Source organism: Impatiens glandulifera, chromosome 1 (genome assembly GCF_907164915.1).
Source record: "Impatiens glandulifera chromosome 1, dImpGla2.1, whole genome shotgun sequence".
Taxonomy (NCBI): Eukaryota; Viridiplantae; Streptophyta; class Magnoliopsida; order Ericales; family Balsaminaceae; genus Impatiens; species Impatiens glandulifera.
Genome location: NC_061862.1, coordinates 18,491,433 through 18,513,717, shown reverse-complemented (window position 1 = coordinate 18,513,717; position 22,285 = coordinate 18,491,433). Strand labels below are relative to the sequence as shown.

At 30.3% G+C, this 22,285-nt stretch overlaps 1 protein-coding gene across 1 annotated transcript; it reads left to right on the top strand.

Annotated features, from left to right (window-relative positions):
* Positions 1-5,579: 5,579 nt before the first annotated feature.
* LOC124919714 (protein FAR-RED IMPAIRED RESPONSE 1-like) lies at positions 5,580-7,192 on the top strand. The gene is made up of 2 exons (XM_047460037.1): positions 5,580-6,831; positions 7,182-7,192. Exons 1-2 carry the CDS (start codon positions 5,580-5,582, stop codon positions 7,190-7,192), a joined length of 1,263 nt encoding a protein of 420 aa, XP_047315993.1.
* The last annotated feature ends 15,093 nt before the right edge of the window (positions 7,193-22,285 follow it).

Genomic DNA, 22,285 nt, shown 5'->3' with positions numbered 1-22,285 from the left:
ATCGTTTTGTCATCTATTTAAGTGAGACTTTGGTTTTAAAGATAAAAGAGGTTTGAATATCAAGACTTTGATATTTTAATAAAGTTCTTATATCGAAATTGTGTAGTAAATTTGCAACAGAACCAAATAGGTTAATATTGCATGTGATAATCAGATGTAAATATTGTTAAAATTTGTCTTGTTCGTTCAACAAAATATTTAAATAGTAATATTATATAAACTAGACTGTCACCTTACGTTCCAAAGATTAAAAAAATAATTATAATTTTGATGCGAAACATGCTTTATATTATAAAAAGAATATATTTATATTTAATTAATGTAAAAAGATCACATGTTTAAAAATTTATTTAATATTATTCAATTAAATTAATAAATATTATATGGTAAAAAAATAATAGAGACAATCATATAATTGAATAATGATAATAAAACAAAAAATAATATACAAATAAATTAAAATTTTATTATTTTATTAAATAATATAATATGTCAAGTTTATAGTACATAAATAAATATTTTATCTCATTTTAGATACATATTAATATTAATTCTCTAATTGACCATTTAAAATTAACATGCAAAAATGATAGACATAAAATGATAGTATAATAGACATAAAAGATAGGTCACATTAACTTATTATTCTATTGACAAGTTAAGAATGTCAATTGTAACATATATTTTATCTAATTTTGAATGTATTATATCATTTTTTTAATCAATTTTTTAATTAAAATTATAATATATATTTATAATAATAAAATAAACATAAAATGTTATATTAAAAGATGATGAAATGTACTTAATTTAAGAAAAATCAGACTTATGAAAAATTTAGCCATCATAGAAAAATCAGACTTATGAAGAATTTAACCTCATATATAGATTTTTTCAAGAATAATATTAGAAACCACCATTCATTCCTCCTCAGATTATTAAGGGAGACTCCAAACTTAATCTCAAATTTAAAATATTAATTATTTAACTATTTGACCATTGTGATTATTGAATTCAAATTATAATTATATATATATATTTAATCTAAACAAAAAATTTATTATATAATTAATAGATAGGTAAAGAGCATATAAAATATATTAATTTTATTAAATACATTCTAAATTTAATTATTTATATTTTATATATTTAAATTATTATTTTATAATATAATAAATATTTTCATCAATTAGTATTTTACAAATATTACTTTTTACTAATTAATTTAAATATTTTAAGGATTATAATACAATAATTTAACAAAAACAATATTACAATTATCTTATTTTAAAATTTCTTAATATAATATATAATTGATACATCTAGTATTACTTTTTGATTACACTTAAAAAAGTTATGCTTCCTTAAGTGAATCGATATTATCTTAAAACGAAATTATGTCCAATTAACTTGACAATTTTGACATCAACTACTCTTACATTGAAAATTAAGCACCACCGACAAGTCATATCAATCCTCTTATATATTTACTTTCAATATTTTTCTTTATCTGTGACTTGTCATGTTATCGACCACATTCTACCCTCACGTTGTGCATTTTGCTTCATTCGACTTGTCATTATCGACCAACACTTACCCTCACTTTGAACATTATGCACTAACAAACTCATCACTATCGATCACATTACTTCCTCACTTGGGCATTTTGTTCCAATTTGAACCATCACCTCTAAAATTCGGTAATTCCCTTAATCTATCATTACACATATACCATAATCATTTTAATCTTTATAATAACGCCTCTAAAATTTGTTTCAGTTGGGACTCGAACCTTGGTCTTAAATTCAAAGTTTGAACACTTTAACCACTACATCACATGTGATTGTTAAATTTAATTTATAATTTTGTATATGTATATATATTTTGTATATCATAAAAAGGAGACAAATGATCAAACAAATTCATCCGTGACTCGTCATATTATCGATCACCTTCTACCCTCACATTGAACATTTTGCTCTATCCGATTCTTCGTCATTGTCAATCATACTACACCCTAATTTGGGCATTTTGTTTCAATTCGAACCATCATTCTAATCCTTATAATACCCTTCTAAAATCCGACCATTCCCTTAATTTATCATTGCACCCACATATACCATTTTAATCTTTATAATACCCTCTAAAATTCGACCATTCCCTTAATTCATCATTGCACCAACATATATCATTTTAATCTTTATAATACCTCTCTAAATTCCGACCATTCCCTTAATACATCATCGCACCCACATATACTATCATCATTGTATTCTTTATACCCCTCTAAATATGTACTGAGCCTCGAACATTTGTCTCAGTTTGAAATATGAACACTTTAACCACTACACTATTTATGATTTTTAAATTTATTTTATAATTTTGTATATAAACTCATTAAAGGAAGAAATAATTAAATAAATTAATTTCTTTTTATTTAAATATATCACAAATTAATAATAGGTCTTATAAATTTATAAGAAATTAATACAAAATTTTAAAATTATATAAATGCAATGATGTCTATTTATCAAACTTTATATTAAATTTAAAATATAAATTATTATTAGCTTAATTAGTTAAAATTTGAATTTAGATGGTTAGTAATGTGGTATGTTCATCAAATTTTGAGTTAAATTTAAAATATAAAGTCTTATTAGCTTAATTGGTTAAAGAAGTGTATTTGTTTTTGTTAGGTTGCAAGTACGAAAAATATATATAACATATTTAATTTAAGCGTTTCAAAATTATAAACACGTCAACCGACGACCAGACCAGACTATATATATATGTGATAAGAATTTGATGCATATTTTATTTTGCAATAGAATTTGATGTATATTATTTTATTTTCGGGTTGTTTAATAATTGATTCAAAAGCACAAGAAAAAATTAATATTGCTAGCACATTTTTATAAGTAAATTCAAATTTTAAACCACTAATTAATTAATTGATTCAATAATATTTAGAGTTTATGGTTTAGAAAAATGTGGTTTAATTAGCAAGGATAACTCATTAAACTTTATTGAAATTTAATATTTTGTAAAAATTATTATCACAGTATTGTATCTAAAAAATAAGAAAGTAAATCATAAAATATTTTTTGGTATTAATATTACAAGGCTACGGTTTGGTAGGGGTTGCAACTCTGTAGATAAAGTATATATAGGGTTTGGTAGGGGTTGCAACTCTGTAGATAAAGTATATATAGGGGTGATAAAAATTATTAATATTATAGCTATATCGAAAATACTGTACCGTAATATATTGAAAATATCAATTTTTATGGTATACCGAAAAAAAGGTAAGGTATAGTACGAATACCGAAATTATTGGTATGGTAAAAGTTTAAGATTTTTAAATTTTGGTATTTAGAGATATACCAAAATATCGAAATAGTATTTATAAATTAAAATTATATATAAGGAAATATTTAAATAGATTTGATATTAATTTAATTATAGAAATATAATTTTTAAATAATATCAAAATATAATTATACTGAAATATTATTCAATATATGTCATCTTTACTTTATCGACGAAATTGATTTTTTTTAAGTTAATATGTTTTTTAGGTATCAAATGTATAATACCGGTACCGTACCGAAATTAAGATATACAGAAATCAAGGTAAGGTAAATGTATGAATTTTTTGTACACCGAAATTAAGGTATACCGAAATCAAGGTATATCGAAATCAAAGTAAGGTAAATGTATTAATTTTTTGTACACCGAAATTAAGGTATACCGAAATCAAGGTATATCGAAATCAAGATAAGACAAATGTATGAATTTTTTGTATACCGAAATTTTCGGTAAGGTATAAGGTATGGATAAAATATTAAGGTATACCGTACCGACTCACCCCTAATTATATATACTTATATCTATAATAAATTAGAAGGATGGTTTGATTGATGTATATTTATATATACAGTATAAATTAGGTACATAACTTATACCTTATAAGGGGGTATAATATAAGAGCAGTGATAGGGAGACCGATGATGGGCCTCCGACCATACAGCGAATCCTTCGTGTCTGTCATGTGTGTTTTACCAGGCTGTAAAAAAAATTATATAAAAAAGAAATGTAAGCGCACGGAAACCACTTCTCTCTTTTCTCTCTTTTCTCTCTTTTCTCTCTTTTCTTCTCTTTTTCTCTATTTTCTCTCTTGTCTCTATCCTCTCCCATACAACCAATTTCTTGTAAACCCTAGAATAGATTCGGTTCTTCCGGAGAACCTTATCGACGGCGGCCAGGATATAACTCGATATAAATACATTTCGACGATGGTTGCTCCGGAGAACCATATCGACGGTGGGTCGGGTAACTCTATATGACTACTATGTTTTGATACTGTATTTTTCATCGTATCTTTAATCGTTATCCTCACTTTATCTTCAGATCAATACAACTTTATATTGATATTGTTCGGATAACTCCATATGACTACTATGTTTTGATATTGTGTTTTTTCATCGTTATCTTTAATCATTATCCTCCCTTTATCTTCAGATCAATACAACTTTATATTGACATTGTTATATTGAGCTCAATACATCTTATATTGATCTCAATACACGGATATATTGAGCTCAATACACAGATATATTGATCTAAATACACCTATATATTGATCTAAATACACTGTTATGCTGAGCTCAATACACCTTTATATTGAGCTCAATACACAAATATATACACCTTTATATTGAGCCCATTCCACCTTTATATTTATCTAAATACAGAGATATATTAAGCTCAATACACGGTTATATTATTGTTAATTCAAATCTTCTAATTTAATTCAAATATTTTATTGTTCAGCTACATGGATCATCTAATTCAATCTGCTCCAGTCATTGAAATCTCGACTGTTGGGATGATATTTCCATCCGAAACGGAGATTCGTTTGTATTACAAGGCCTATTCCCTTGGTACTGGTTTCGGTATAAGTAAGCTCGGAACAAAAAATGGACCGGATGGCAAACAAAAGTGGTTCTCGCTAGCTTGTGCAAAAAAATGGTGTTTTTACATCAAGGGGAAAAAATATTTTACATCCCAGACCCTCTATCAAGACGAATTGTAAAGCAATGATTAATGTTGCTGTTAGAAACGATGGGGAAGTCGAGATCACCAGCGTCTACCTTGAGCACAACTATGCCATGAGCCCGGGGAAATCAAGACATCTTAGATCCCACAAGGTTCTTAATCCGGAGGTGAAGAGAAGATTGGAATTAATTGATGAAGCAGGAATTACACTCGCAAAAAGTTTCCAATCTTTTGTAGTTGAAGTCGGTGATTATGATAATCTGAAATTTGACGAGAGATCTTGTAGAAACTTTATTTCAGAATTTCGGAAGTTGAGGTTATGAAATGGTAATGTGGAAGCACTTTTTCAATACTTCACTCTAATGCAAGGCAAATCCCCAAATTTCTATCATGTATATGATCTACACGAAGATTCTCGGATAAAGAATGTATTTTGGGCTGATGGAAGATGCAGGGCTTCTTATTAATGCTTCTCCGATATCATCACCTTCGACACAACTTATTTGACAAATCGTTACGACATGCCTTTTGCTCCATTTATAGGGGTGAATCATCACGGACAATCCATTCTACTAGGGTGTGGCCTACTATTCAGCGAGGATTCTTCCTCATTCATTTGGCTTTTTAATGCATGGTTGACATGCATGTATGGATGTGCTCCGAAGGCAATAATAACTGACCAATGTCGATCAATGGGCATTGCTATTGAGAGGGTGTTTCAAAACACCAAGTATAGATTATGCTTTTGGCATATCATGATGAAACTCCCAGCTAAATTTGGTGCTCACACTCAATACAAATCTCTAAAACAAACGATGAAAAATATTGTCTATAACTCAATCACAATTGATCAGTGCGATTATGAATGGATGAGAATGGTAGACGATTTTCAATTAGAAGATAGCGATTGGTTAAACTCTTTGTACAGAGAACGAAGTAAGTGGATACCTGTCTACGTAAAACACCACTTTTGGGCAGGCCTGTCAACCTCACAAAGAAGTGAAAGCAGGAATTCTTTTTTTGACGACTTTGTTCATTCAAAAACCTCCATCAAACAGTTTGTTGAGCAATATGACAGGGCTTTGAAGAGAAACATCGAGAAAGAAATGAAACTGGATTTTCAGTCATATAATTCAAGTTTGTCAGTTGTTTGTGGCTATCCCGTGGAACGACAATTTCATAGTTTGTACACTAACGACATTTTGAGGATAATCCATAACGAAGTGGCCGGGATGTTGTATTGCGAAATCCAAAATATTCAACAGGAAGGTCCAACTCATGTTTTTGATGTATTAGAGAACATTCTGGGAAGTGCAGGAGAAACCTTGAGGGACGTTTGGTTGAAAGTACACTACACCGCGATGGGGAATTTTGTAAAATGTCAATGTAAGATGTTTGAGTTTAGGGGAATTTTGTGCAGACATATTCTTATGGTGTATAGAAGAATGAAAGTGGATCAAGTGCCTGAGAGATATGTCTTGAACCGTTGGCGCAAAGATTTGAAACGAGGTTATCAAAGCATCACCAATATTTATGATTTTGATGTGTTTGAAAGTCAAAGAAAAAGGTATAACAGTCTAACTCCAATGATGCATTTGTTCCAACAGCTTGCATCACAATCTGAAGATAATACCTCAGTTGCGTCTAGACTTTTGGAAGACATTATTCAAAAGTTGATGTTGGATTTTGATAATTCATCTACAAGTTCCACACCAGCAACTAATCCTCCAACCGAGAAAGTGATTCACTCTCCGGTTAGAGTGAAGGCTCGAGGTAGGCCACCAACGAAACAAAAATTATCTGTCGTAGAAAAAGTAATTAACAGGTCCAAACATTCAACAAAGGTTAGTTTTACCTCATTGACTCGTTATATTGTGTTAGTTGTTTTGTTATATTGAGCTCATTTACTCGTTATATAGAGCTCATTGCCTAGTTATATTGATGTAGCCTTGTTAAATTTTGTTATAGAAAAAAATGCGGGATGAACCAATAGATGCGCAACAATTCAATGACCCAGCTACTATACCACAAACAATAGTCTCCACTCAATTCTCTTTTACCACATTATTGTAGTTATGTTATCATGTGTTAATGTTATAGCAATTATATTGAGCTTATTTCAGCGTTATATTGAGATCATTGACTCGTTATATAGAGCTCATTGCCTAGTTATATTGATGTATTATCTCATTATATTTATCTAATTGACTCGTTATATTGTACTTGTTGCTTCGTTATATTGAGATCATTGACTCGTTATATTGTACTTGTTGCTTCATTATATTGAGATCATTGACTCGTTATATTGAGCTGATTGCCTCATTTATAGATCTCAAATAAATGATCTGACTATGATACCACAAACAATAAACTATAGAGCATAATTCAACATTATATTCAGTTTCTTTTAGCTTTACTGAGCATAAATATTTTAAACAATTTAACTAGGACTTGGAAGGTATAAATATTTGATCGTAGAAGCAACAACGTTCTCCTGTGTTGGAAGTTGAATCATATCTAACAACCTCCCTTTGCCATACCCACCAAGTCTCTCCTCGGTACGTAACCTTTCAAAAATCATCATGTCATCCCAACAGGATATGATCGGGAAAATCCTCACGTTTCTTTTATGGGTGAAATCTGCTACCCTATCCATGTAACATAACTGAAAAAAGAAGGAATGTTAGTTGTATACTAATTAGCAATGTTTATGAAATTAATTAATGAATCGCTATTAACATAAGGAAAGTTGTTGGTCCGTGGAAAAATAAGTCTCGTTTCTTCTTCCATTTGATCATACTCTCAACAAGTCCATTTAATGTGAATCGACACCAATTTAGGTCCTTAATACTGTCAACATGAACTAGTGATTTCAAGATTTTAGACCTGCATATTGAAAACATGATTCAATTAGACTAATATGATAAAACCATATTACGCACTATATAACTATCTACGCTCCATATAACTACATATAATACTCCATATAACTACCTATAAGGCTCCATATAACTATACAATATGCTCCATGCAATTACAAATAACGCTCTATATAACTATACAATACAGTAACTACAAGAAATGCACCATATAACTCTACAATATGCATCATATAACTATACCATACGAACCATATAACTATACAATAATATCCATATAATGCTAAATATAACTACAAAATACAAGAAACTGGAGATTTTTACCTACAAGTTGGACTTTCAGTGGCCCACAAGAAGCTGAAGAAGACGTACACAACGAAGTCACGTTTGAAGTCATCATCGGTAGTTGTGTTTGCTAGAATTACCTCTGACATAGAGGAAATGATGGGAGCACCGCTGGTTTCACTCCCTACCCATCTCATCCTCCAAGCCCTAAGTATGGCGAGGTACTCGGGTCCGTCACTATTTTTACCAATGGACTCAGTTACGTCGATCTCTCCTCTAAGGATGTTTAGTATGCATTGTACATCATCCTCGTCAATAACCATATTTTGATGGTTGCTCAAACTCAGGGAACACGTTAGTTTATCGAAGTGTTCAAACAAATACATTGCAATTGAGAATAGAAATTTGGAGACACGTAAGGAAAGGAGAGAGCCGAAGTCGATGTCCTTGATAGCTTGCTTCTGGAGGTCCGACAGTCCATTAACGAGTTTACATAGGCCTTGAGGAGAAGTGCGGATGTTTGGAATCGTTGTTTTCGGCAATCTTCTTTTTGACAACTTCGAACTGAAAAAATGACAAAGGTGAACGCTCCATATAACTATTTATTACGATCCATATATCTACCTATTATGCTCTATACAACTACATATTATACTCCATACAACCACTTATTACGCTTCATATAACTACTAATTACGCTTCATATAACTACTTAGTACGCTTCATATAATGATATTTTACGCTCAATATAACTAGTTATTACGAAATATAACACGCAAAAGATAACTTACCTTCCAAAATCTTGGTTGTCAACATCGTTGGTCTTCCTCTTTCGTGTCTTCGGGATGGTCTTCCTCTTTCGTGTATTCGGAGTCGTTACAATGTCGGAATTAGGGGGGACGGTAGATGGGATGTTGATATCGGTAGGAGAATCTATTAATCTTAGAGAATAGATAGCAAGAAGCGATTGAATATTGGAGAATACGTACGGCGAGAATACAAGAGGAGGCGAGGTGGGGGAAATATTAGGAGGCGAGGGCTTGCACAGCGAGACAGATAACAAGTGGCGGCAAGAAGAGATTGATGGAAAGGGTTGAGCGCTTCCACGTCGAGACAGGAAATATCTCACGGCTCGACTAGGGTTTACACAAGAGGGAGTGAGAAGAGAGAGTAATGAGAGAGAAGCAATGGTACGACTCGACTAGGGTTTACACAGGAAGGAGCGAGAAGACAGAGTAATGAGAGAGAAGCAATTTAATTCAATCTATGGCAGACGAAGAGTCACAAATTAAAGCTATTTAATTTTTTTAAAATTCAAAAAATCCAGCATGGCAATGCCACATATATTCGCTTTATGATCTGAGCCCCACCCTTGACCCCAAATCATTATTCATAATATAATATCTACCTACACCGGTTACAAGGATGTATAAATAATTATAAAACTTAATATTCTTCTTTTATCCCTAATTTTATAAAATTATTAAAATTTTAAATTCATTATTATATTTTAAAATATAACAATAATAATAAGTTATATCTAAATATTAATTTATATTTAACAGTGTTTAATTTTTAAATTTAAATAATAATAATAAATACACAATTACTTATTTTTATTTGATTTTTTAATTTATATATATATTTTTATTTCTGTAAACAAAAAAATATTATTTTAAGTATAAAAAATTTTAATATGATAATTTGTGTACATAATTAAATATAATTATTATATAAAATCAATAATAATTTTAATTAAAAAATAAGTCATATATAAAATTAAATTTTAAATTAATATTGTATTTCATTATTAATAAATAATATTTATAATTAATTATTTAAATTACTGATATTAATATTATTATTATTAATTAATACAACTTATATCTATATAATTTATTTATGAAACTAATTTATAATTATAAAATTTTAATTTAAAATATTATTTTATTAAAATAATTATTATTAATAATATTTTATTTTATACAAATATTTATAATAATACATAAATTTCTAATTAAATATTAATTAATATATAAATAAGTTATATATATATATATAATTATATGTATTAAATTATAAATAGTTTTATATAAAATAATGTAAACCATATAATAATATATATTTATTTTAAAAATATATTTATACAATAATTATATATTATTTTTTTTATAAAATTTCATCTAATTAATAATACAAACTACCTATAATAAACATTAAAATAATAATTTAAAATAATTAATAAAATATAAGAATAAAATAATCTTTTACACTTTTTACTATTTTCTAATACCACCAATCAAACAAAAAATAATAAAACATATACAATTTATATATATTTTTTACTTAAACCAAACACTAATAATATATATAATTTATACAATATTATAATATACAACTCCTTCTAATTTATACCTCTTACCCCACCACTTATACTTATATCTAACTACTATATCGTATCAAAAAATACTACCAAAATGTAAATGTGTAGATGAGAAGTTAATAATGCAAAGTATGTTTAGAAGTGTAAGTGTGTAGATGAGAATAATTATGCAAAGTATATTTAGATCCTTAAGGATTTCAGAGGTTATCTAATAATTAATAATACAAAATTAAACTTTTCAGAATAAATAAAATGGTGTGTAGATGAGAATAATTATGCAAAGTATGTTTAGATCCTTAAGGATTTCACAGGTTATCTAATAATTAATAATACAAAATTAAACTTTTAAGAATAAATAAAATAAATAAAATGAACCCATTCTTTCCTTAGAAAATCACTCTACAGCATTGTTTGATGAAGGGTTATTTTGATAAATCTTGGTTTTTTCCAAATAACCATTGTTTGTTAAAATTAGTAAAAAATTAATTTTTTTAATTTTATTCCTATTATACCTTCCTTTATCTCATCTCTCTCCCCCTCTCTCTATATATATTATAATTAATATGATTTTTTAAATAAAATAATTTAATTTATATGAAATAAAATTTTAAAATATAATAAAATAAATATTAAAAAACTATAAATATGTTAATATTAAGTTTTATTAATACATAAATAAAAATTTAAATAAATACTAATTTTATAAATAACTACTATTATAATTTAAATATTATATAAAATAATATAGTATATTATACTTTTATTTATATTGTGTATTTATTTTTATTTAATATAATTAATATAAATTCTTTACATCAAAATTAATGTTATAAGTTAATAACCAAAATTCAAAGGTTTATTAGAATATTTATTTAGAATAATTGTTTAAAGTTAGTTTATATTAAAAAAAATTAAATAATTTTTTTTTATAAATATTTAATTTAAATGAGATAAATTTATAAATTAATTAATATTTTTATTTAAATATATGTCACTTTATTTTCTGATATAATTATTTATTTAAATTATTTAAAATTTAAATAGTATATTAGATAATATAGTATGTTATAATTTTATTTATATTTTAAACTTATTTATATTTTATTATAATTTTTTTAATTGAAATAATTTATTAATTTAATTTATATGAAAATAAATTTTATAATGTAATAAAATAAAATAAGATATATATATATATTATTTTTTATTAATATAATATAAAATATTTAAGTAAGGATAATTTACATATTTTAATTAATAAAAAAATTAATTTGATTTATTATGGGATGGTTGGATTTTGGGATAAAATCTGAGTTTTATCCAACAACTCAAAGATCAAACAAACCATCGGTGAGGAAAAATTAAAAAACAGCATAAGCAAATAATGCAAATATAGATAATTTATTTGTAGTAAATAAGCAACAAGGAATTCCGAAAACTTTCACTACCCAATGAAATGGAACATGATGTTCCCTAGTTTCTTTTATCTTATTTTTAAATCTTTACAATAGATTAATAATGAGTATCTTCTTCTTTTTATTATTTAAAAATTAACACAATCTTACACCATTATGATTTTCAAATTTAAGTTAAATATTTTTAAAAGAAATTGAGAATCCTGAGAATGTAGGTAATGATCGTTCTGTTGGTTAGAATCATGGATGGATGGACGTTCACTCCCCTACCTACGTTTATCTTGAAGTGCTCGAGTAGCCTACTGATCTGCACAACAAATCTAGTATGTTGCTTCTTCGGGAGCGTCACCATGGTTATTAGGGTTGTGAAGAGGACAAATGATCAGTTGATGGACATTCCTTTTGTAATTCCACCATTATCTCGAAGCGGTCTTGTGTGTAAGCGTCGAAGGACCCTACCTTCGCTCGAAGGGACTTTGCTACAATATTGTTGAGCAGACAATATTCTAGTTTCATCGACTTCTTCTTTCCATGAGTAGGAATGCGTTGAGAGAATTCTGTGAAGACCGTTTGCATCTCCTTAATCGCGTCTGTCAGAATCTGCAGGTCGAAGGCGATGAGCCCTTCCGACGGAAGCTCAAAGTATTTGGCAAATGCCTCTTTTGAGACAGTGAGCTCAGTGCCCTTCACTGTGCATTGAATGGTTTTATCGACGACCTTCGCTGTCGAGAATAACTAGCTTACCTCTTCATCGTGTACGTTGTTGGTTCCCCCTAGGTATTTCTTCAAGTCGATCGCCTCCAGGGATCAGAACATCTCCATCATCATAGGGATTACTATAGTGTAGACAAATTCGAAGTCTACTTGCAGAATGTTTTGAGAGAAGGACGTCATTGAAGATGTTTAGGGTTTCAGCGAGAGGATGAAGAATTTAAGGTTATGATTTAGATCGCAAGAAAGAAAATATGAATCGCTTTGAGAATATGAGTCGTTTATAAATGTAGATAACATATTTATATAACATGACAGTCCACGTGTCTTCATCATATTTATATTCAAAAAGAAATAAAGGAAAGTATTTATTTTTAAAAAATTATTTAATAAATGTGACCGTTCATTATCCTAAGGGAGATAATGCGACAGCGTATTGATAAGATCGAAATGTTGTTCCACTTATCTGAAGAGTAGACGTCTGATACTCACTAAGACAGCTGACGAACTGTGTTGCCTGCATGCCTTGTATTTCTGTTGAGTATCATTACTCTGTTGAAGGCGTTCGACTGACGCACAGTAACAACTGATATACTATGTTATACACCATACCTTGTTCATCAGTTGATATACATTGCTGATAGTAGACTTTGCTTATCAACTGAGTGTTATTACTCTTCTGAAATTACAAGCTACTTAAGCATAGCCTCGACTGATGTACAGTGTCATGAACCGACTCTTCTTTCAACTAGGTTAGAGACAGTTGTTTCAACATGTCTGGCTTATCAGCTGACCATCAGATTCACCCTAAGTTTATGCATGATTAATTAATTTAAATCTAAAATACTTAAAATATTTCTAAAATAAGAAGACTTAGTCTCGGGGAGTGGCTTTGTGAAGATATTATCCACTTGTTGATCGGTAGGCACGTATTCCAATCGGACGTTCTTCTGCATTATATGGTCTCGGATGAAGTGATGTTGAATGTAGATATGCTTTGTCCTTTAGTGCAACACCGGATTATATGTGATCGTGATGGCACTAGTGTTATCACAAAATATTGGAGACTCATCTGCCTTAATGCCAAAGTCCATCAACTGTTGTTGAATCCACAACAGCTGAGCACACAACAGCTGCCAACAACAAGGTACTCTACTTATATTATTGAAGTGGAAATAGACGTTTGCTTATTGATGAACCACGAAATCAGACGTTCACCAAGGAACTAACACGTTCCACCTGTGCTTTTCTTGTCAATCTTACATTCTACATAGTCTACATCAGAGTAACTAATTAAGTTGAAACTGGAATTCTTTGGATATCACAGTCCAACACATTGAGTTCCCTTAAGATATTTCAAAATACGTTTAGAAGCTATGTAATGAGATTATTTAGGATTAGCCTAAAATCTTCCACACACGCCGACATCAAACATGATGTCTGGTCGGTTGGCTGTCAGATAGAGCAAGGAGCCAATGATTTCTCGATAGGCTGTGATATCAACATCTTGATCACCTTCATCTTTATCCAGTTTTCTCGATGAGTTCATGGGAGTTGAGGTAGCTAAGTAGTTCTCCATACCGAATTTCTTTAGTAATTCCTTCGTGTACTTAGCTTATTTATGAATATTCCATTTTCAAGTTGCTTAAATTTTGATATGTCCGCCAGCAGCCGGTTGTTGCCTGTCATATGCCTGGAGCACCCGCTATCCAAATACCATACTGAATCATCCAAGTTGTTATCCTGTTTTACCTACACATATAAACATTGACAGTTTTGGTACCCAAATTTATTTGGGTCCATTGTTAATAAGTTTCTTGGGGATCCATACTTGAGTTATTTTTATAGATCTCCCATTTTGTATTTTTAATAATGTGTATGTTTTAGACTTGGCAGATTATTTCTGCCTGCTGATGTTCCGATAATTTTAGAAAATGATTTTTGATAAATCAAAAATGATTGCTTTGTGTGATTACCAGACCAGTTGGCTGCCTTATTTTCGGGCTTAAGCCAACTTGAGTTTTGGTCAGTTGGCTTAACATATTTAATTTCATCTTTAAGAGTCAAATTATTACAATTTTGATTAGTTCGAATGTGAATTGAATTTCCTTTGACGAAACTGATGAAATTAAGTTTGCCTTTTATCGGGTTCAACTTATTGCAGGACTCAACTGTATTGCTCTCAACATATCCCAGACCGGATTTGCATCCGACAGACCTTTGTTGTTCATTCAGTTTCTTGAGAGCATGTCCAGACTTAGTCCATGAACAAATCACATATTTTATTCTTTGATTTTCAACAGATGAACTCTGAACTGTTTCTTTGAGCTTCTCATTCTCAACTGATAGCTTATTCATTTGGTTTTTCAAAACTTCTGGTTCATTGTTTTGAGTTGAGAAACTTGTATTGTCAGATTTGTTGTTCAAATTTATTTCGTGAAAAAGATCTGATAGTTTCTTGTACTCAATGACCATGTCATTGAGTGCAGTAATTAAATCATTTCTTGTGAATTCATCAGAGGTGAAATCAAATACCTCATTGTCATTTGCCATAAAGCATTTGACAATTTCCTCATCACTTTCAGTTGAGAAGCTCTCATCTGAATCACTTTTAGCCCATTTGTTTTTGCTTTTCTCCGCGAGTAGAGCCTTTTATTCCTTCTTGTTCTTGGAAGATATGCAATCATCCTTGTACTTCCTCTGGAATGACTTTGATATAGTTTAAAGTAGATTTAAACTGATAACCTAGTTGTAAGTGAGAAATACCTTGATTTAAAGTGAAGAGTAGAATAGAATGGAGGGTGAGAATGAGATTCATAATTGCAGTCTGCAATTGAAAGTATCAGGTGAGTAAGAAATTAACGTTAAGGAAGAAGAAGATAGGAGATAGAAGATAGAGAGAGAAGTTGACCTTAGAAGGTTTCTATAAATATGTCAGAGTCCCCTTGCAGATTATGATCTCTTCTTTATATATCCATTATCTGCCATAATTAACTTCCCCCCAATTCCATATATTTGGCTACTACCTTATTAATAATTATTTTATTTCCATATAAATAATTATTTATTAAGTATTTCATATTTTGGCTAACTGCCTTATTTATAATTATTTATTGTGCATAATTAAAAATAGAATTGTTGACATGGGTTACGTCTACCCATCAGCTTATTTTAGGGTTAGGAAACCTAACCCTAACAATCTCTTATAATAGGCTTCTTGTCATCCCTTCTGAGTTTTCTATAGTCAGCCATGAAGTGACCTGGTCTATCACAATTAAAATATTTTAAATTAACATTAGACTCATTTTTATAATTATTTCTGTTAAGATTAGAGTTAGAATGATTCTTCCTCATGAATTTGCCAATTTTTTTGACAAATAATGTCACGTGTCGTCGCTAATCTGTTCAGCAGACTTGGCAGATGTCGAAGAAGGTGGCTATTCAGCAGTCACCAATGCTTGTGTTATGAACCCCTCCCTTAAGTGAAGCTCACAAACAAAGGCAAATGTCGATCACAAGTTACTAGTTCAAACTCTCACAACATCACTCAATGTAGAATAGATCACAATTCCTTATTGGTTAATCTTAGAACATAAATAATAGGTGTATAGTTGACACTACAGAACGTAAACCTAGAGTCTATTTTAATTAGTCGATCAGACTAGCTTCGAATTTGAGAGTCAACACCTAATATTTTTCGAGAAATTAGGAAAGAAAAATATTATTGTGTGTTCAAACATGACTTAGAGATTATATTATTGGTTTTGTGCTTGGTTACACGTGAAATGGAACATCGTTGTTGTGTCTCATATGTTAGTCGAATAACATTCTTTACTTTAATTTTTTGGTCATTTAAAATAATGTGATTTTACACCATATTTTTTTATTACGTTTTAATACATGTGTCTAAGGATGAATCCAAACATAAACATGCATCTAGGTTGGTCTCAATCACTTCCTAAAACATGTATCTACGTTATTATTATGGATAATAAATCTAAAATGTGAGAAAATGAGAGTACCTAAGCAAGAGGCGAGGCTCAAAATGTACCTACAAAGGGTAAAATGTTAGTTTAAAAATAAAATCCAAACGGTCCTTGTCAAAAATATATATATTTTGGAATATTATTTTTGAGTGTTTATATTTTTTTGGTTTTGTAAAATTAATTAAGGCATTTAAAATTAGAAAATATAGGACATTGCAAACAATTCAAAAGCAAATAGGCCCTAAGGCCATTGGGTTGATTCGCTTAGTACACGGGTAGCGGATATGGGCGCAGATGCGGGTGAACCCAGGTGGAAGGAGTCATCAGTCAAAAACTAGGCCAGGGGGCTTTGGCCTTGGGTCAAAAAGGGAGCCACTATCCATCGGGTCGGGACGCTTAGTACACGGGTATTAGATATGGGTGTAGATGCGGGTGAACCCAGGCGGAAGAAGTCCTCAATTGGTCAAAAACTAGGCCAGGAGGCTTTGGCCTTAGGTCAAAAAGGGAGCCACTGTCGAAATCATGGTTACGGTCGAAAATCAAGCCAACAAGTTATAGCCTTCGGTAAAAAAATGGAGTTGCGAGGTCGAAGATAGGGCTAGCGGTTGAAAACCAGACCATCCGTCAAAAACTAAGCTATCAGTCGAAAACTAAACCATCAGTTGAGTACCTAGCCAAACTTTGTATTATCAGTCAAAAACCAGTCCGAGCTTTAGATTCTCGGTCAGAAATCATGCCAAGTCAATTGCTCGATCATTGGCTAAAGAACATGTATTTTCAACTTAAAATTTGAGGTTCTTGATTTGGTGTACTCATGAAGTTGAAATAGAACAAAATGAACACATCTAAAAGCTTTGATTGTTTAATAATTTTGAACTCAATTAAAAAGACGTTCAAAAGAATATATGTTACATAGGATAAGAGATAGAGCACAATTAATAGTATAAACAACAATAAAAATTACTTTTCCTAAGACAAGATGAGAACGGATTGAACAACGTTAAGAATATGTCTATGTTTTCGTTATGTCCAAACAACAATAAGAATATTTCATTGAAGAACGAACCAACATAGCAATGAAAATTTCCAAAAAGAAGCAACAGACTAACCAGAGCATGTTCAGTTTGTTAGATTTTAAACCTGGAATAGGGATAAGTATTTACATAGCGACAATCATATTTCTCGGCCATTTTGATAATATCCAATTCTCCAAGAATTCAAAAGAATACCTAATAACCTCCTATTAAAAATAATAAATAATTAATAATCTTGAAAAACATTAAATGTAATGATGAAGCTCAAGAGTTGAAGATGAAGCTCAAGAGATGCATTGTTTAATATCAAGAATTGTATTTATTTTGAGTTCTAGATCCTTCTATCTTATCCTTTAAATTGAGAATCGCTCATTAGTTTTTCAATATAAAAATTAAGTAAGCTATACCTACTTGAGATTTCTATCAATAAAATCCTATTTTCTTATTTATAATTTTTCAGCACGAACAAATTTGGTATCAGAACAAGGTTACGTTTCAATCTTGAAATGACATCCACTCTATTCTCATACTCTCCAAGTCAAGTTCCTATATTTGAAGGCGAATTCTATGAATTCTGAAGCAGCCAAATGGAAATATTTTTCATATCCCTTTGAAGAAGAACTTGATGCGCCCGATGAAGACGACGAAGGATACGAGAAATTTGAAAATGATCTTAAAAAACGAGATGCACTAGCTTTGCGCTATATTCAACAAGGAGTTGGGAAAACCATATTCCCCCATATTTTTGGAGTAAAAAAGGCCCAAGATGCTTAGTTGATATTGAAACAGGAATTTCAAGGTACGGAGAAAACGATCGCATTAAAACTTCAAGCCTTATGGAAAGATTTTGACAATCTAAAGATGGAGGATCGAGAAAAGGTACAAGATTTTTCTTCTCGTATTTCCACTATTGTCAATCAAATAAAAAGCAGCGGAGATGAAATCAAAGATAAAAATATTGTTGAAAAGGTTTTTTGAAGCCTTCCTCAAAAGTTCGATCATGTTGCTGTTGCGATTGAAGAATCAAAAGATTTGTCCAACATGAAAATATATGAGTTGACTGGATCTCTTCTAGAACATGAGCAAAGAATTATTCGCTCTTGTACTCCATCAACTGATCAAGACTTCAAATCCAAGCAAGTACTAGAAAAGTTTTCAAGAAGTCATCACAACAAATTTGGTAAGAAAATAAGAAGACATTCGGTTGGAAAGTCAAAGCACCACAACAATTTGGTGATTCTTATTCTTGTATCATTTGCAAGAAATCAAATCATGAGTCAAAAGATTATTATTTCAAATGCAAAAGATGCAAAATCCCTAATCATTCTCAAAGGGATTGTCGATTTCAAAATAAGGAGAAGAACGAAGATGATGCAAAATTTGTGAAAGAAGATTATGATGTTATGTTTGTTTCTCTAAATGGTGAAGAGAAGTCAAAAAGTCAATTGGTTCTTGATAACGGTGCTAACAACCATATGACAAACAATAAAGATATGTTTGTGGAGCTCAACTCTGACATTACTTCAACAATTGTTCTTGGAGATGGTTCTTATCAAGATGTGAAAGGAAAATGAACCATTGTTGTTCCAACTTCGGGAGGTAACATAAAGCTTATCACGGATGTTCTATATGTCCCTAATATTTTATATAATCTTCTTAGTATTGGACAACTTATTAAGAAGGACTTCTCGGTATATTTTGATGATGGAAGATGCAAAATTTTTGACAAAAAGAAGAATGTGGTTGTGGAAACAATCGAAATGAAAGATAAGACTTTTTCTCTCATGTTTCCATTGAAAAGTGATTGTGCATTAAAAGTGGAAAATGAAGATTTGTCTAAAATTTGGCATCTTCGATATGGTCATCTAAATCAACGGGGACTTCAGTTGCTAAAAGAGAAAAATGTGGTGGTTGGACTTCCTTCTATTCAAGTGATCAATGATATATGTGAAGGTTGTATTTATAGAAAGATACACAAGCTCCTATTTCCCAAAACTACGTGGCGAGCAAAAGTACCACTTGAACTTGTTCATTCTGATATATGTGGTCCGATGCAAACTCCTACTCCTGGAGATAAGAGATATTTCATTATCTTTGTTGATGACTATACAAGAATGATGTGGATTTATTTCCTTAATTTAAAGTCTGAAGCATTTTCTATTTTCTTGCGATTCAAGTCTCTAGTTGAAAAGAAAAGTGGTCATATAATGAAGTGCTTGAGAATTGATCGTGAAGCAGAATATCTCTCAAATTTCTTTATGGAATATTACAAAGATAATGGTATCAAAAGACAATTAACCGTCAGTAGATCTCCACAACAAAACGACGTAGCTGAACATAAAAACCGTACGATTATAGAGATGGCGAGAAGCATGCTGAAAGGAAAGGGAATTCCAAATCTATATTGGGCCGAAGCTATTCACACTGCTATATATATTCTCAATTTATCACCAACCAAAGCGGTCAGAAATAAGACTCCATTTGAAGCTTGGTATGATAAAAAGTCCTTCATTGATCACTTACTGAGAATAGTAATAGTATCTACTATATTTCAGTATCAAAATCACAGAATAGAGAATTATTGAATCCAAGATCAAAGCAGCTAATATGATGGATATAATCCATAATTCTAATCGCACCTCTCGATTTGAATAAAATGATAGGACCGAAATCCTACCTCACTGTAATTTGAAATGCAAGAAGTAGAAGAACCCGACCTGTCGCGATTCCAGATGAACAGAAGCCCCACGACGCCACCCAAAGCGAAATGACGGATATCACAGGAAGAGAAAGAACCAGTTCAAATCATCATCAATCATCAAGAAACTTGAAACAGAACCAGTTCACATCATCATAAATCATCAAGAAACCTGAAACAGATGTGAAATTTGCATAGAAATAGTGGCGTCGCAAGAATAGGAAGAACCAACAACATAATCATCAATTGTCAAAAACCTAAATCAAAAATGTGAAGTATGAGTAGAAATTGTGGCGAATGTCCGGGAATAAGAAGAATTTGCTCAAATCATCAATTATCAAGAAATCTAAAACAAGAATGTGAAGTTTGACTAGAAACGGATCGGATTGAAATGAAGAGACTAAAGTTTGGTTGAATTTCATTAGATAGAGTGGAAGAGAAGACTGTGAGAGAAGAGAAGACTAAGAGAAGAGAATTAATGGTCTGTTTGTTTTGATACAATTATAATTTTTAGTTTTGTTAAAAATTAAAAAGTGGATATTGACGTGGCAAATTAATTATCCTATGTGTTGTCCACCTGTCAAAATATTAACGAAGTTATAAATTATGTCTATTATAGTGTAAATTTGACAACAATGTTAAAAGGTTAAGTGTTAAAATAATATATTTTAAGTTAGATGATAAATATGAAAAATATTTACCAGGAAAGTTATAAATATGATAATCTTTCCTTATATATATATATATATAGATTAATTAGTTAAAAAGTTAAACTTATATTATTAAAATGTCCCACGTACATTAAATTTGGTGTTGAATTTAAAATATAAAGTGTTGTTAGCCTAGTTGGTTAAAAAATTGTCTTTGTTTTTGTTAGGTTGCAAGTTTGAAACATACATATAACATTTTTAATTTCATTTTTAATCGTTTTAAGTTTATAGGCGGGTCAACCCACAATCCGACTCAAGCATCCATTTACTCTCACATATATATTCAAATTAACCACAGTTCTCGACCTGGCAATCCGGACACTTTAAAAATTAAGCATCACTCAAGTATCCATTTACTCTCACATATATATCCAAATTAACCACAATTCTCGATCCCACAATCCAGACACATTAAAAATTAAGCATCATTATATATATATATATAGATTAGTTAGTTAGTCAAAATGTTGAACTTATATTATTAAAATGTCCCGTGTTCATCAAATTTGATGTTGAATTTAAAATATAAAGTGTTGTTAGCCTAGTTGGTTAAAGGGTTGTACTTATTTTGTTAGGTTGCAAGTTCGAAAAAAACCTATAACATTTTTTATTTTATTTTTAACCATTTTAAGTTTATGGGCGGGTGAACCCACAATCCGACCTAAGTATCCATTTACTCTCACATATATATCCAAATTAATTACAATTCTCGACCCGACAATCCGGACACTTTAAAAATTAAGCATCATTATATATATATATATATATATATATATATATATATATATATATTAGTTAGTTAAAAAGTTGAGCTTAGTTTGTTAGGTTGCAAGTTCGAAACATACATATAACATTTTTAATTTTATTTTTAACCGTTTTAAGTTTATGGGCGGGTCAACCCACAATCCGACCCAAATATCCATTTACTCTCACATATATATCCAAGTTAAGCACAACTCTCGACCCGATAATTTGGATACTTTAAAAATTAAGCATCATTATATATAAATATATATTAGATATTTAAAAAGTTGAACTTATATGTTAAAATGTCCCGTGTTTTTTAAATTTGGTGTTGAATTTAAAATATAAAGTGTTGTTAGCCTAGTTGATTAAATGGTTGTAC